This window comes from Lissotriton helveticus, chromosome 5_1 (genome assembly GCF_964261635.1).
Source record: "Lissotriton helveticus chromosome 5_1, aLisHel1.1, whole genome shotgun sequence".
NCBI classification, from domain to species: domain Eukaryota; kingdom Metazoa; phylum Chordata; class Amphibia; order Caudata; family Salamandridae; genus Lissotriton; species Lissotriton helveticus.
The window spans coordinates 831,242,697-831,256,219 of NC_136065.1; the positions used below are offsets into that span (position 1 = coordinate 831,242,697).

Sequence of the window (13,523 nt, forward strand, 5' to 3'; positions counted from 1 at the left end):
CTGGGTATCAGGGGAAGCAGTAAACACACATAGAACTAGCAGTGGAGGAGTGGACAGGGTGCTGTATGAACTGTAAGTTGATTGGTCTAGCTGAGACATCATGAGATTAAATGACAGCCAGTTCTTTGAATGGCTGCAAGGGCTTGGGAGAGTCAATGTCTGATAGTGACCAACACCTCCATTGACCTACCTGCCTTTAAGAAGCACTGACGTTTTGGGGAAACCTCCAAATGTAACCAATATGCCAGACACCCTCTCTGCATGTCATTCTGAAAAGAGTTGTTTGTGAAACATTGATGCTCAGCATCATGAATCAGGAAAGGGTCAGGGGCGTGGTAATTACCTCAAAAGGGAAGCCTGTTTGATAAACTCAACTCCTTGCCTTCCTGTCTCTCCTCAAATGTTAATTGTCCAATTCTGAGTGTGTTCGAAACTGCTCTTAAAGATGATTTGACAAACTAATTGCTGATGGCTGTAATTATCTTTTCCTTTCACAGGTACCAAAACCAAAGAGGGTGTAGTGCACAGTGTGAGCACAGGTAAGCACAGAATCTCAGCATTTACTGCTAAATACTTTGAGGACAGGGCATTGATGAAATTCCCAAAAAGTTTGGTCAATGAGACTTTTATAGGACTGCATTTTTAGACTCTTTGCAGCATGGTCCCAATCTTACTGTTAAATGAAGACAAGCTCATTATTCTTCAAAGTGTTCTACCACTATATCGTGGTTGAAATATTGGCATAAAAAACGATGTCATCCACTGCTTCGATTACCACTACATCATCAAGGAAAATGGATATGAAGTTAAATGTAGGCCTTACAAGACAAAGAAGTACTAGACAATATAGTGGATGCAATATCTCAACTACGATATAGTGACACAAAGCCTGCACAGCTGTCGAAAAGGTAAAAGCCACCTTCACAATCCGTCCCACCTTCCCAAGACTAAAGATACAGCTGGAATGGAAAACTTTGGATATAAATTAACTTACATTTAGTTAATACGTCTTTCCACCAACTCAGACTCTGATAGATATGTCCCCACCGGCTACATTCCGTAACAGAAAAAATATATTGTGATCAATAGGATCCATACTCAAATGTGTAAGTTCCGTCTGCTTTTCAGGCAATCCCATCTCCAAACTCAAAAGATGTAGTGTTGTGCCACACACAGCTGGGCATGACAAAACCCCTGGAAGTTCAGACACTGGATGTGGAGCTGCCTTTAAGGTGTGCAACATGGTTCACAGAGCTTTTTGTCCAAGGTTTTTCATACTTCGCCTGCTTGCCATCCTGCACATTTCCTGTGGCAACGCCCCCTCTTACTGCATCCAACCTCCAACAGAACTTTATGGCTCCAGCCATCATTCCCTCAGGAACAAACTGACAAACACAACACAGCAACGGTGCCAAGATAAACATTTATGTTTATTGACCATCTCTTCCCTAAACTATGCAGGTAAATGGTAAATAACCCCATCTATCTAGAGTACCAACTATTGAGCTAACTCTTTGAAAATGTAACATCCAGCTCATCTCCTCAGTTGCCCTAACAGTGTCCATGTTATTGCATCACCAAATGTGGCTATAGAAGCCCTATGCACCTCGAGGTGATTTTGTAAGTCTTATGCACAGTACATGTGACTGAATGAATAAATCCATGAATAAGAGTCCATCCTTCTCAATAGATCACCTAGAATCAGAAATGTTTTACAATAGCACTAAGAACTCCTTCCCAGTGTTTAATTTGTGCAGGTGATCGCAACTCACCCTAATTTTTGAGGACCGCACTTATTTTTCATCAACAGATTTTGATAACGGTGTGTAGACAGTGAGAATTGATGAAAGGCATAAGAAGGGAGAAATAAAGCCTCACAGAGAGTGATAAAAAGACATGAAGTGGAAGGTGGTTGGAGAAAGACATGCCATGGAACCTTGGCAGTCTTGGTATTCAGCAACCACGGCATTAGGCTGCGCCGGCATTAGCCTACTTTACTTTGCTGGGACTCCAGAGACCTGGCTGGTCATGTGTATATTTTTTTCCTTACCCTGAGATCACTCCTATAACTGTAGCTTAAGTTGTTAGATTAAAGTAAAAGTAAGTTGCTTTTATACTAAGGGCCTAATTACGAGTTTGGCAGTCCCACAGCGGACGGTTCAACACGCCGTCTGCTCTGGGACCGCCAAACCTGTGGTGGGACCGCCGACCAGATCAGGAGTTTGTTACTAATCTAGCAAGCGGTCATCTGGTGATTTGAGAGTGGTGATCTGTTAGGCACATAAAAGGGCCTAATAGGGAGACTGTCACTCTCAGAGCACCTCCTTCACCTTCCTGCATGGTGTGGCATACATGCCACACTGTGCAGGAACTTGGGGTGCAAATCAAGGGGGGGAACTACATGTGGCCCCCCCACATGCACCCACAGGCCCAGAAGCGCAAAGGGAGCCCTAATAGGGTCCCTTCTGTTACCTCACTATCACCCTTTCCATGGCAGTCTCACCGCCATGGAAAGGGTGGCAGTGAGGCAACTCGTAATATGCTTGGCGGTGCCGCAGCGGCCACCGCCAAGCTGCGGGATCCTGGATTCCCGGTGGTTGCAGCGGTCCTGTGTCGGTCCGACTGTTGCAGTCGGAATACTGCAGGCGGTCCAGCAGTCTGGCGGTGGTCGGACCACCACCACAAATTTGGTGGTCCTGTGGTCCGCCGAACTCATAATCTGGCCCTTTGTCTATGTAACTTTATATAAAAATTGATAATTTAACTCTGCATCACTTACACCTTGATGATATTTCTCAACTTTCAGCCAGAGGAATAGCTGAAATGGCTTAAAAGGGAACTGACCCACTACCCCTCCCCAAAAATAATGCCCCGACGGTCATATACAGAGAGGGAATAAGGGCCTCATCAATTAAATAGTACTCAGTTTTGTGTAGCATGTAGGGCACAACGTTTCCTTTCCAAAGTAATGTTGTGCACAATCTAACTAGTCGATTAGTTAGATTGTATTGAAAATATGCATATAGAGAGAAGTTCCCAATGTCAATTCAGCCACTTCTTCTGCTGGCCACAACTACCATTCAGATCATGGTGGCACCGGGCAGGAACACAGCAAAAATGTCCGCCATGTACTGGCAGAAAACTCCCAACATGTCTGGGACGTTGATTTTTCCCAACTGCTCCACTGCTTTGGGATTTTTTCTTAGAAAACAGAAAAAAGCTGCAGACTGCACCACCTGGCTACAATAGCACAGTGGTCTAGCAAGCGTTATTTGTTTTCACACAACTGTTCTTTCTATGTTGACAGGAGCAGTTTTGGTGAAAAAGAGCATCTGATTCACCTGTAAGCTGTTAATTTGGCAAGTGTGCTGCAGCTGAAGCAGCTATATGGATGCCTCTGTCACCCAAGTTACATGGCGAATCTGCCACCAAACTATAAACAAGCACTGGCAAAGCCAAGAGAGCTGGCAAAGGCTGCAAACCATTTGGTTTATGGCTTTGTCAATGTTTGTTTTATTTTGCTATGATTTTTGGGAATCTTTATTATTGGGGGAGCTGCTGTGCTCTCAACAATATATATAAATATTGACTAAAAGCAAAAATAACTTTTGGCCTCAAAAAGCACATATTTCCATTGTAGTCCTGATACTGAAGGGAACTTCTTTCTTTGCAGATACTCGTATGAAAGAGCAAAATACCATCACTCACAGTGAAGGTTGCCAATGGTCGAAGTGGGGTGACACATTGTCCCAATGCTAAATTCTGTGGTGGGTGGAAGAAGTATGTGAATGGCGAAACAACAGATCATTGGATGAAGAGTGTTGGTTAAAAGCCTTCCTATGAAATTATATTATGTATTCAATTTTTGGAATATTAAAAAACAGATCTTGTCTAATGTCAGACCTAAAAAGAAAACCTTGTGGTGGCAGCACAGACATAACTAATTTAGGTCCTGATTATGAGTAAGCCGGAGTTTTCCGATCTCTGCCCAAACCCAAGTTTGCACGTGGGTCGAATTTCGCGTTGTCTGAAATTAACTTCACGTTTCAGTATATTTCAGCAGGTCAAACCTTCTGTAATTGATCTGGACAAAGATGCAGATTTTGGGGTAGTACGCACCCAAGTCTGCACGTTATGCCTACTAAAACTTGGAATAAGTGCAATGTGTTAAATTCCGAAGTCTGGGTAGTTGGATTTTATTGGGTGCAGTAAATAGTGTCTGCCCCCCTGGAGCACTCATGAACGAGGCTTAGAGTATTGAGCCAATCTGTTTAATGTAAAAAAGGTCTGTTTACCTGATATCCACCTATTTTGACCATTTGCATGGTCTATGTAGTTCACCTCTTCTCGCATCACGCATGACTACTCTTACAGGGTATTTATTACTTCCCGATTTTGCACAGTATTCTTGACCGTCAGAGGGTAAATTCCTTACTATGATCAAAAGCACATTTTCCGGATTGTGGCCACTATGGTGTGAAGTCTACCTTTAATTCACATTTTGTTTACTTTTTTTGTATGTTTATCTCATTTCTCACAATTTACTTTTTCAAACTTCTAGTGGCTGAGAAAACGAAAGAACAGGCCAGCGCAGTGGGAGGTGCTGTGGTGTCAGGTGTCAACCAGGTGGCAAACAAGACAGTGGAAGGAGCAGAAAACATAGTGACTACCACAGGCTTAGTAAAGGAGGTAAGTTTCCATGTACCACATAGAGGGAGATCGTTCAAATATCTATACAATTCTAGAACACCATATCACTCCACTCGATCCTACCATCCAACTGGACTGACCACCATCTAATGCTTTTCGAATAACTTAATTCCATCTTAGGTCGAGGAAGGCCCAACTATGCAGATGTTCAAGTCAACCATCGGCTAAGTAAATGAGTCCTATTTAAATTCAATATATGTGCATTTACCTTATGCGGCACTCAAGATTCATTCCTCATGGATCTACACTAGCCCCCAAGTATGGGATATCTATTTGCTTGTAACAGAAATATTACAACATGATCACTAGCACAAAGGTTCTTTCAGTGCTGTAAGTCACACTCCTCCCCCTCCAAACCCACATACTGGCATCCGACACTACAAACTTAAAAAATCGAATTTGCTTTAAATTTGAAACTTTAGATATGTTCTCAATATGCGCTAAAAAGTGCAATCCTAGCACAAATAGGGGTATGTAGAATCTCACAGTGCAAGTTGAACATCAGAAGTAAAATCTACTGGTATGCTACAAAAATCCTGTCAATGGTCATTATCAATTATCTGCCTATTGGTATAAGCCACTTCCTGTTGGGCTCCATGTTTTCCAGCATCTGGATTATACAGCCCATTTTGAAAGGACCAGACATCGGTTACTAATAACGAGCTTATATGTAAATCTAGATGATGGGAGAAGCTACCCCCGAGTATAGGCTTATGGGAAATACCATGTGTAAATCATTGTTCCCACGCCCATTGTCATATGATTGCCTTTTCTGTCAGATTTCCCTCGATATTTTACCTGCTTCCAGCAAGAGAAATCGCCAGGTGAAATACCCCTAAAGCACAGAGTTACTGGTCTGACCCGAAGTACAGTGGGCACTGATAATGGCGCCCTCAGTATTGAAACAAATTGAAGAAACATACCTTCATGAGTTACCCATGCTGAAGATTCCCCAACATAGAACATTGTATCACTGTAAGTGTGGACTTTATCAATTCTTTGATTACTACTGAAAATAATTGTTTATGACTACAGATTCGTGTGTGACACAATAGTGTACTTGAGTAAAACATTTGCAATATTGTCAAATTATTAGTATTACATTTTTTATTTTATTTTCGCTTTCAATCTCATTAAATTGTTGCTCTTAATTAGTTTGTAAAGTTCCTCAGTAGCCTGTGGAGTGTGAAGCTAGGCATACATATATATATCTTGAAAAAGGAATTTTTAATTAAACAAATTTCAGAAAATTTCTATTACAAATCAGGCAGAAAATCGTTCTTTTTTGCTCTATCACTTAAAGGTTATACTGAGGATTATTTGGTATGGTTCTGTAATATCGACTTTTGAACATTGTGCTTCATGAATATCATAGCAAAAATATCAAACATCAAAGTATCAAACAGGTAACTTACCCCCAGATGCATCAAACTTTAATGCATTGCATTTAAGGAATCTCAATGTGAGATTCCTTAAATGCAAGTAATCGCAATTTAGCGAATTCTCAATTTGCGATTTTTGCATTTGGGATGATGCATCCCAAATGCAAAAATACCGGTCGCAAAGGGGCAGATTCTGAGAATCTGCCCCTGTGCGAGCGGTTTTTAGCTTCATGCATCTGGGCCTATATAGGTAAGTACAATTGTAGTATACTTAGCGCCACATATTTGTACCTTGATGATATACTTGACATACACATCTTCGAGGTATTAAGATGTTTATTTAAGAATAGTAAACCTATGCGTACCAACATATACTTTCCTCTACAATATTTTTGCTGCAATATTCTTGTAGCATAATATTTCGGTAGTTGGGATTTACAATGTATAATTATTCAATGCAAAAACCAAAGGATAAAGCTCACCTATAGTTAGGAAAACTTCTTTTATTGTTTCGATACAAACCAATTTAAACTGCACAAACCTTAGAAGTTTTAAAGTTATAGTTATAACTTAGAGTTATCATTTACGGTCCACTATAAAATTACTATAACCCACTCCTCCGTACACAGTGCTGTCAACTCACTATCCACAATGGATCAGTTATAACTCGTGCACCTCCATACACAGTGTTGTCAACTTGCTAGTCACCGTAACTATAACTTGCAACTCTGCTATATATAGAGTTCTTATAAACTAGGCTGTTTGAGATATTACGATTGTTATTATGAGTGCTATGCTATAAGTGATTTATAACCAGTACATCAAGAAAGCACGAGTTACATTTAATGTAGTGTGTCTAGCGAGTTGACATCACTGTGTACGGAGGTGCGCGAGTTATAGTTAATGTAGTGTAGCTAGCAAGTTGACAACATTGTGAACGGAGGTGAACAATTTATAGTAATTTTAAGACAGTGCGTAATCAGATCTTTGATGGTGGGGCACCCTACTCTAAGACATGCACCCACAATACCCTTTCAAATCACCCTTTGCATGCCTTCGGAACCCGACCTTTTTCCCCCCATGGACCCGAAAGCCCCATTTGTATCTGCCTCTCTTTCGCTTCTCGTCCTATGTACCCTCTCTGTCTTCCTTCCTGAACCATTTTTTTTGTCCACATTCTGCTCCCACCCTGAACTTGCCAACACCTGTGACTCCCATGTCCAAGATAGAACAAGAGACCGATTGTGCTGCAGATCAACCCAAGGGTGAGCGCCAAAACACTGCTGGCCCACGCCAACATCAGCCGTCTCCTACAGTAGAAACCATTATGGCCTGGGGACACCTCCCAGTTCCAACAGAGAGGTGGATGTGGGCCGAGAGGTTTGTTGGTCCCAGGTGTTACCCCCTAAATTTGTCGATATTTGTAGTCCTTCATTTCAGGCCTGAAGTCCGGACTCACTACTCCTTCTGCCCTCTCGGCTACTCTGAAGCCCGCTGCCCAGCCCGAGGGCAGTATCCCCCAGCGACCCCGCCTGGGCGACACTGCACATGGGCATTAACCAATAACCCACGTTAACCAATCATATTCTGTTTCTTCATCGCCAGGTACCATGGTATACTGAGAAAGTACCAAGGTATACTGGCCCAATATATCCCTACGTTTTTTCTCACTTATTACTTAAAAACGACTGAACCAATTTACATCTACTAAGAAAAAGGATTCTTTCTGCACCATAATCTATATTCCTGCCAAATGTCATCAAAATCCATTTTGCTGCAACATATGTTAAAAAAGTAAATGGAAAATGCATTGGTAGAAACATTTGTTTCGGGCTATCATTTTTCTTTGCACCACCTCAATGAATCTCCGCAAACTTTCCATCATCCACCAATATAGAAAAAGGAATATGTCTGCAAAGTTTTGTGGTGATCTGTCAAACAATGGCAAACTTACTACCAATCAAATATCCAAGGGATTCCTATCTATCAGAATCCTAACTACAGAGTGACTACTGCCAATCTGCAATGGACATATATGTATGTATATTCATTGAAAAAGAATAAAGGTTAAAGTAACGTTACAGCTAGGTGTAATAAAAGATCTGTTATCTATATATATAAAAACTAAAGTATGTCTGTTTGTCCTTTATGCATTACTACACCATTCATCTGATCGGCATGAAACTTTGGGAAGTTGTTGAGTACACTCCCGCAAAGGTTTCTGGCAAAAAAAAAAAAAAAATTGTTAAAAGTTGTTGAGTACACTCCCGCGAAGGTTTCTGGCAAAAAAAAGAAGAAAAATGTGTTAAATATCGGCCCCCCGGCCACCCAGGGCCCTCATAATCTTTCCAATACTGAACGTTTACAGTTTGCGGTGCAACTCGCTTTTGCAATGACCTTCAACAAAGCACAAGGACAATCGCTGCAAGTGTGTGGACTAGATTTGGAGAATCCGTGCTTCTCACATGGACAACTGTATGTGGCCAGCTCACGCGTCGGAAAACCTTCTGATTTATTCGTGTACGCACCGGACAGAAAAACAAAAAATACCGTGTATCCATAAGCACTCGAATAAATAAACAGATTTAAAACAACACTTTAAAATGATTTCCATATTAAAATGAATAAGTTTCAATAAAAATGACACAATGTAAATTGAATGTTATCATAACAAGTTTCCTTAAATTTCCTTTCTTCTGAGATCGCAGCACGCGCGACGGGTAAGCTAGTTGTTTAATAAAACAACCATAGAAATTCACTGAAAAAAAATAAAGGTTAAAGGAACGTTATAGCTAGGTGAGTATATCAGTGACAACATTAATGCTTTGAACTAAAAGAAATGCAGAAATTCACCAGTTACAGCTAGCAGAGCTAACTATTATTATTATAATTATTATTTTTATAAACACTTGTAGAGCGCACTGTAACCCTACGGGCATCCTGGCGGTAAAGAACTATACAGCCCAGGGGCTGTCAGCTACACATGAGAGAGCGGCATGTTATCCAGAGAGCTATACAACCCAAAGGCTGTCAGCTACACATGAGAGAGCGGCACACAGTAAGAATATCAAGGTGACACGTTTAAAACACTCAGAATGCTAAGCACACCTCACTAACTATAACGTGTGCCCCACCATGCACTACTTATGACCTCATATATTACATCAATCATGATATATTCTACAACATTATTTAAGACATCACAGGTGACATCTCAAATGACATCACTGAAGACATCATGCAAGCTTCTTTTGAACACATTGCTCTATATAGCATTAGAGCTATGGAGGTAAGTGCAAACTAGGTCAAATTTAGGTAAGGAGTACCCCATCCCATAGGGCGTTTTTTATGAAAGTGGAGAGGGTGTGGCACGTAGGCCCCTCTCCAAGCCTTATTGTGCCCTGGAAACCTCATCTGCCAGGACCGTTTTTATCAATTAAAGAGGAGGGTCTGTTTGCCCGACTCTACGCAAGACATTTTAGACCCAGGCGACCCCCATCTCCTAGGGCATTTTTTTTAATGAAAGGGGAGGGGGAGCACATGGCCCCCTCCCTGAGCCTTGTGAGGCCCTGGGGACACCTTCCCCTGGGGTCACTACTTGGAAATGAAGGGGAGGGGCTACACTACCCTCCTCCCAAAGCCTTGTTAGGCCCTGGAGACCCCATCCCCCAGGGCCACTACTACAGTTGAAGGTGAGGGAGGGTGTGTTGCCCCCCTTCCCAAGCCTTGCTAGGTTCTCAGGACACAATGCCCCTGGGGCTATTCTTTTTAATTAAAGTGGAGGGGAGCACGTGGCCCCCCTCCCTGAGCCTTCTACGGCCCTGGGGACCACATCCCCAGGGCCATGCATTCTAATATTCTAATTAAAGGGGAGGAGGGCTGTGTGACTCCCTTCCCAAGCATTCTTAGGCCCTGGTGACCCCATCCCCCAGGGCCTTTTTTCGTTGAAGGTGGAGGGGTGGCCATGCAGTCCCCTCATCCAACCTTGTTAGGCCTTGGGAACCCATCTGGCTAGGCCCTTTCTAAAACATAAAATAGGAGGGGGGCCACATGGACCCCTTTCCGAACCTTTTCTAGCCCTGGTGACCCCATCCCCAGGTGACCGCACTGTTAAAGATGAGTGAAATGGTTCCCATCCAGAGCATCCACCATATACTAGTTGGGGACCATGGAGGGAGCCCCAAGGCCCCTGTGGCTCCGCCTGCTCCCCACATGTAGAGGGAGCCTGCATTGCTCCCGCTTGGAGGCAACAGCTATTATTGTTGCTCCCTCTGGGCTGGAGCCATTTTGATCAGTTTCCCTACCCGCATCAGTGTGTGCAGGGAAAGATCAAAGTCTGCTTCCAGCCAGCAGGAGCATTTTTAAAGCACGACCCCCTCCCCAATGTGAAAAAGTTCAGTACTGGAGGTGGGCTCCCAGACCCTCTGATGGTTCACGGAGGGGGGTCTCGCATCTCCCCTCCCTTTATTCAATTATTTTGCCCGGGCCTCTGATGGCTCAGCATCACCATTACCATACAGAAAGTCCACCAATGGCTGTGCGTGGCGGGGCTGGCTCACTGGACCTTATGTTTTTGAAAGGGGATGGGTCCACATGCCCACTCCCAAGCCTTATTAGACCCTGGGGAGACCATTTCCTAAGGTCCTTTTTTTTTAATGGGAGGGGGTGCCAGCCCCCCCACTCCCCAAGCCGTATGCTAGCGATTGTTGATGGTGGGCAAAACCACTCATTATTGGGGACAAAAACTTATCTTTCATCAACAGATTTGAAGCAGAGTAGAAGAAGAACAGCAAAGGAGATAGAGAAAGAAAGGATACTGTGACAAATGGAGATAGTAGGGATGAAAAGGGAACTGTAATAATTGCATAAAAAGACAGCACGTTTAGGATGGTAGAAAAAAAATGCCTGAGAGTGGGGTTCAGCCAACTTTTGTATTTGACAACATTGGCATTCGTCAGTGCTTGTGACAGGCTTGTTTGGGTCTCTGTACTTATGTATTTTTTAGAAACTGAGCACTGCTTGTGCCTCTGCCTCACTCCTCTGAGGTAGCAGCAGCTCTACAGTCCTCCCTAGCAGATCACCAGTTGAAAATATCTGCCCCCATCTAACAGGGGTTTAAAACAATCTGTTCTGCAGAAGAGACTGCCAGTAATCCAGCCAATCCCCAAACGCACATGCAAGGGATATCCAACTAGTGACTGGGTACCACAACTGCGCTTCTTTGAGGTACAGAGACTTTCCCCTCTGTAGGATTACCCTTGTCTTTGGGAAAGTACAAGACAATCTTGCTGGCCCACCTGATCTCACAGACCAAGAGATAACCAATTCTAATTCCACTTTCCATGCCTAGTCAGTTACTGTTGCCAAATTGTCTATGGAACCTCCTTGAAGCCTGAGGCTTTATACATGTTGTGATCTACTTTATGATTGCACCTGAAGAAACCATACTCTTGATTCAATTCCATGATCAAGAACGGTGCTGCACAGTATAACTTCAGCATCATTGGGCAAAACCAGGACTCTTCTGCCCTGTCACTGTAGGGATTTCATAATGTTCCCCTCTGTAAGACAGCAGTCACAGCTCCATATACACTCCCAAAGCTAAGGGCACAATAGCAGGAAAGGAGGGTAAGTCAGTATCATACACACCCATTCAAATCCATTTCAGTGGCATCGTTACTGAAGTGGGGTTATTTATTAATCCCAAGGAGTCAGATATCTAATCAAGATCCTGGAATTAAAGCCACAGTGAAACTGTCCGTTTCTAGTCCATTTATATACATAAGGGTTCACCAGTAAAGGGGGATATTAATGAGTTCCCAAAAACCTCAAAATCCTTAATCAGGGAGGGAAAGCAACAATAAGAAAATATCTCTAATTTCAAAATAGGTTTTTGAGCCTATTCAGTAATATTCTGTGATTGTTCCCTATAAGATCCTTCTACAGTTGAGGCTTGCATAACTCGCGGGCGGGGGTGGGGGGGAGGGGCTGAGGTGGTTGCGTGGGGGTTCACGCAGGGTGTTAAAACATGTTATTTTAAACTTACATTATCGGGTCCCGTGCCGCCTCCGCTCCTGGCCAGGCCCCGTTACCTGGAACAGGAAGCATGTATCCTCCCTCCTCTAACCCAATCACAACTCTGCAATGGCAGCGCTGTGATTGGTGCGGTCAGCGACCAGCCGGGCGCCTGTAGGGAGGCCATTTTCTCTATGTAGGCTACATGCAGCCTACATAGAGAAAATGTAGAGTGCGCATGACTGGTTTGGTCAGCCCCAGAGGGCCGACCAAACAGTCAGGGCCCACAACAGTGGTCAAGCCACTCATACCCGACACGCCAACCCACCCGCCCCAACCAGGCATACCCTCCCACCCGCCATCAACCAGGCATACCCTGCCTTCTGCTTTCTCGGAGCTCGAGAACTAGAAACTTAAAATGGTATTTAAAATACCACTTTATGTTTCTGCTTCTCGCACTGCGAGAAGACAGCGGGGTGACGCTCCTCAGCCCTCATGGAGGAGCCGCCACTATCCTTTTACCCTGTTGATCTTTACATGTTTCTTCCTTCCTCTGACTCTTGCCTCTTTCTGTGCATCTTCACTCTGCAACACTGTGCTCATTCTATCTTTTTTCCTAATATTTTTGCTCATCATAGTTAGTGCTTCTAACACCTGAAGACTATTACGACCTTATATCCCTTCTCCCTTATTAGAGGTGCCATAGGCTATAATGTACTTGTAATAAAGTGGATAGTATAGCTGTCGCATTTGTGATTGATAACCCATCTGCTAAATTCTAAGTCAGGTCATAAGTTATGAGATGTTCCTTAAACCACAAACACCAGTTGTGTCTAGGTGCTTCTTTTCTTCTACAGCTTCAGATCTTATTTCTTGAGCTTCTTGTGTGTTGGAGATCCTTGTGCACTGGGCTCTTTGTCTTCTGGCGCTTCTTTTGCGATCATCTTCGGCTTGTGCATATTTTTCTGGAAGCCCTCTGTTATCCACATATTTTCGAAGTCTGCCGGGGCTGTTTGTCCTTTGCTAAGCTGGGACGCATGGCTCAGTGGACTAATAGATCCATCCAGGATTCACCTCATGACCACATATTTGAATCCAGGTAGATCCACTCTGCATGTCATCCTGCCGAGGTTGATAAAATGAGTTACATTGAGTTCGGGAATCATAGACAGCTGTTATTCAAAGTGAAGATGCTCCACAGGGTGGACATGCGCTTTAAAAACACATGTTAAATTGTGTCCCCTAAGGCTCCTTGCCCCCTAGTGGCAGAGCGTATGTGGGGAATGGTGGCAACATGTATCTCACCTCTGACATCTGTGGATGTGACTTGCAAGTAGCAGGTTAGAATCCTGGCACAATCATCTCATCTCTTCATCTCTCTGAACAATTATCAGTAGTAACATTTAGTTGGTAATA

The 13,523-nt window shown here is 43.3% G+C and overlaps 1 protein-coding gene across 1 annotated transcript in view; it reads left to right on the top strand.

Moving 5' to 3' along the window:
* The window catches only part of SNCG (synuclein gamma), a 187,177-nt gene that overhangs the window by 78,398 nt on the left and 95,256 nt on the right, over positions 1 to 13,523 (top strand). The window contains exons 2-3 of the mRNA XM_078643297.1: positions 498 to 539; positions 4,562 to 4,689. Coding sequence (XP_078499423.1) covers positions 498 to 539; positions 4,562 to 4,689 — 170 coding nt within the window. The remainder of the gene's footprint in view (positions 1 to 497; positions 540 to 4,561; positions 4,690 to 13,523) is intronic.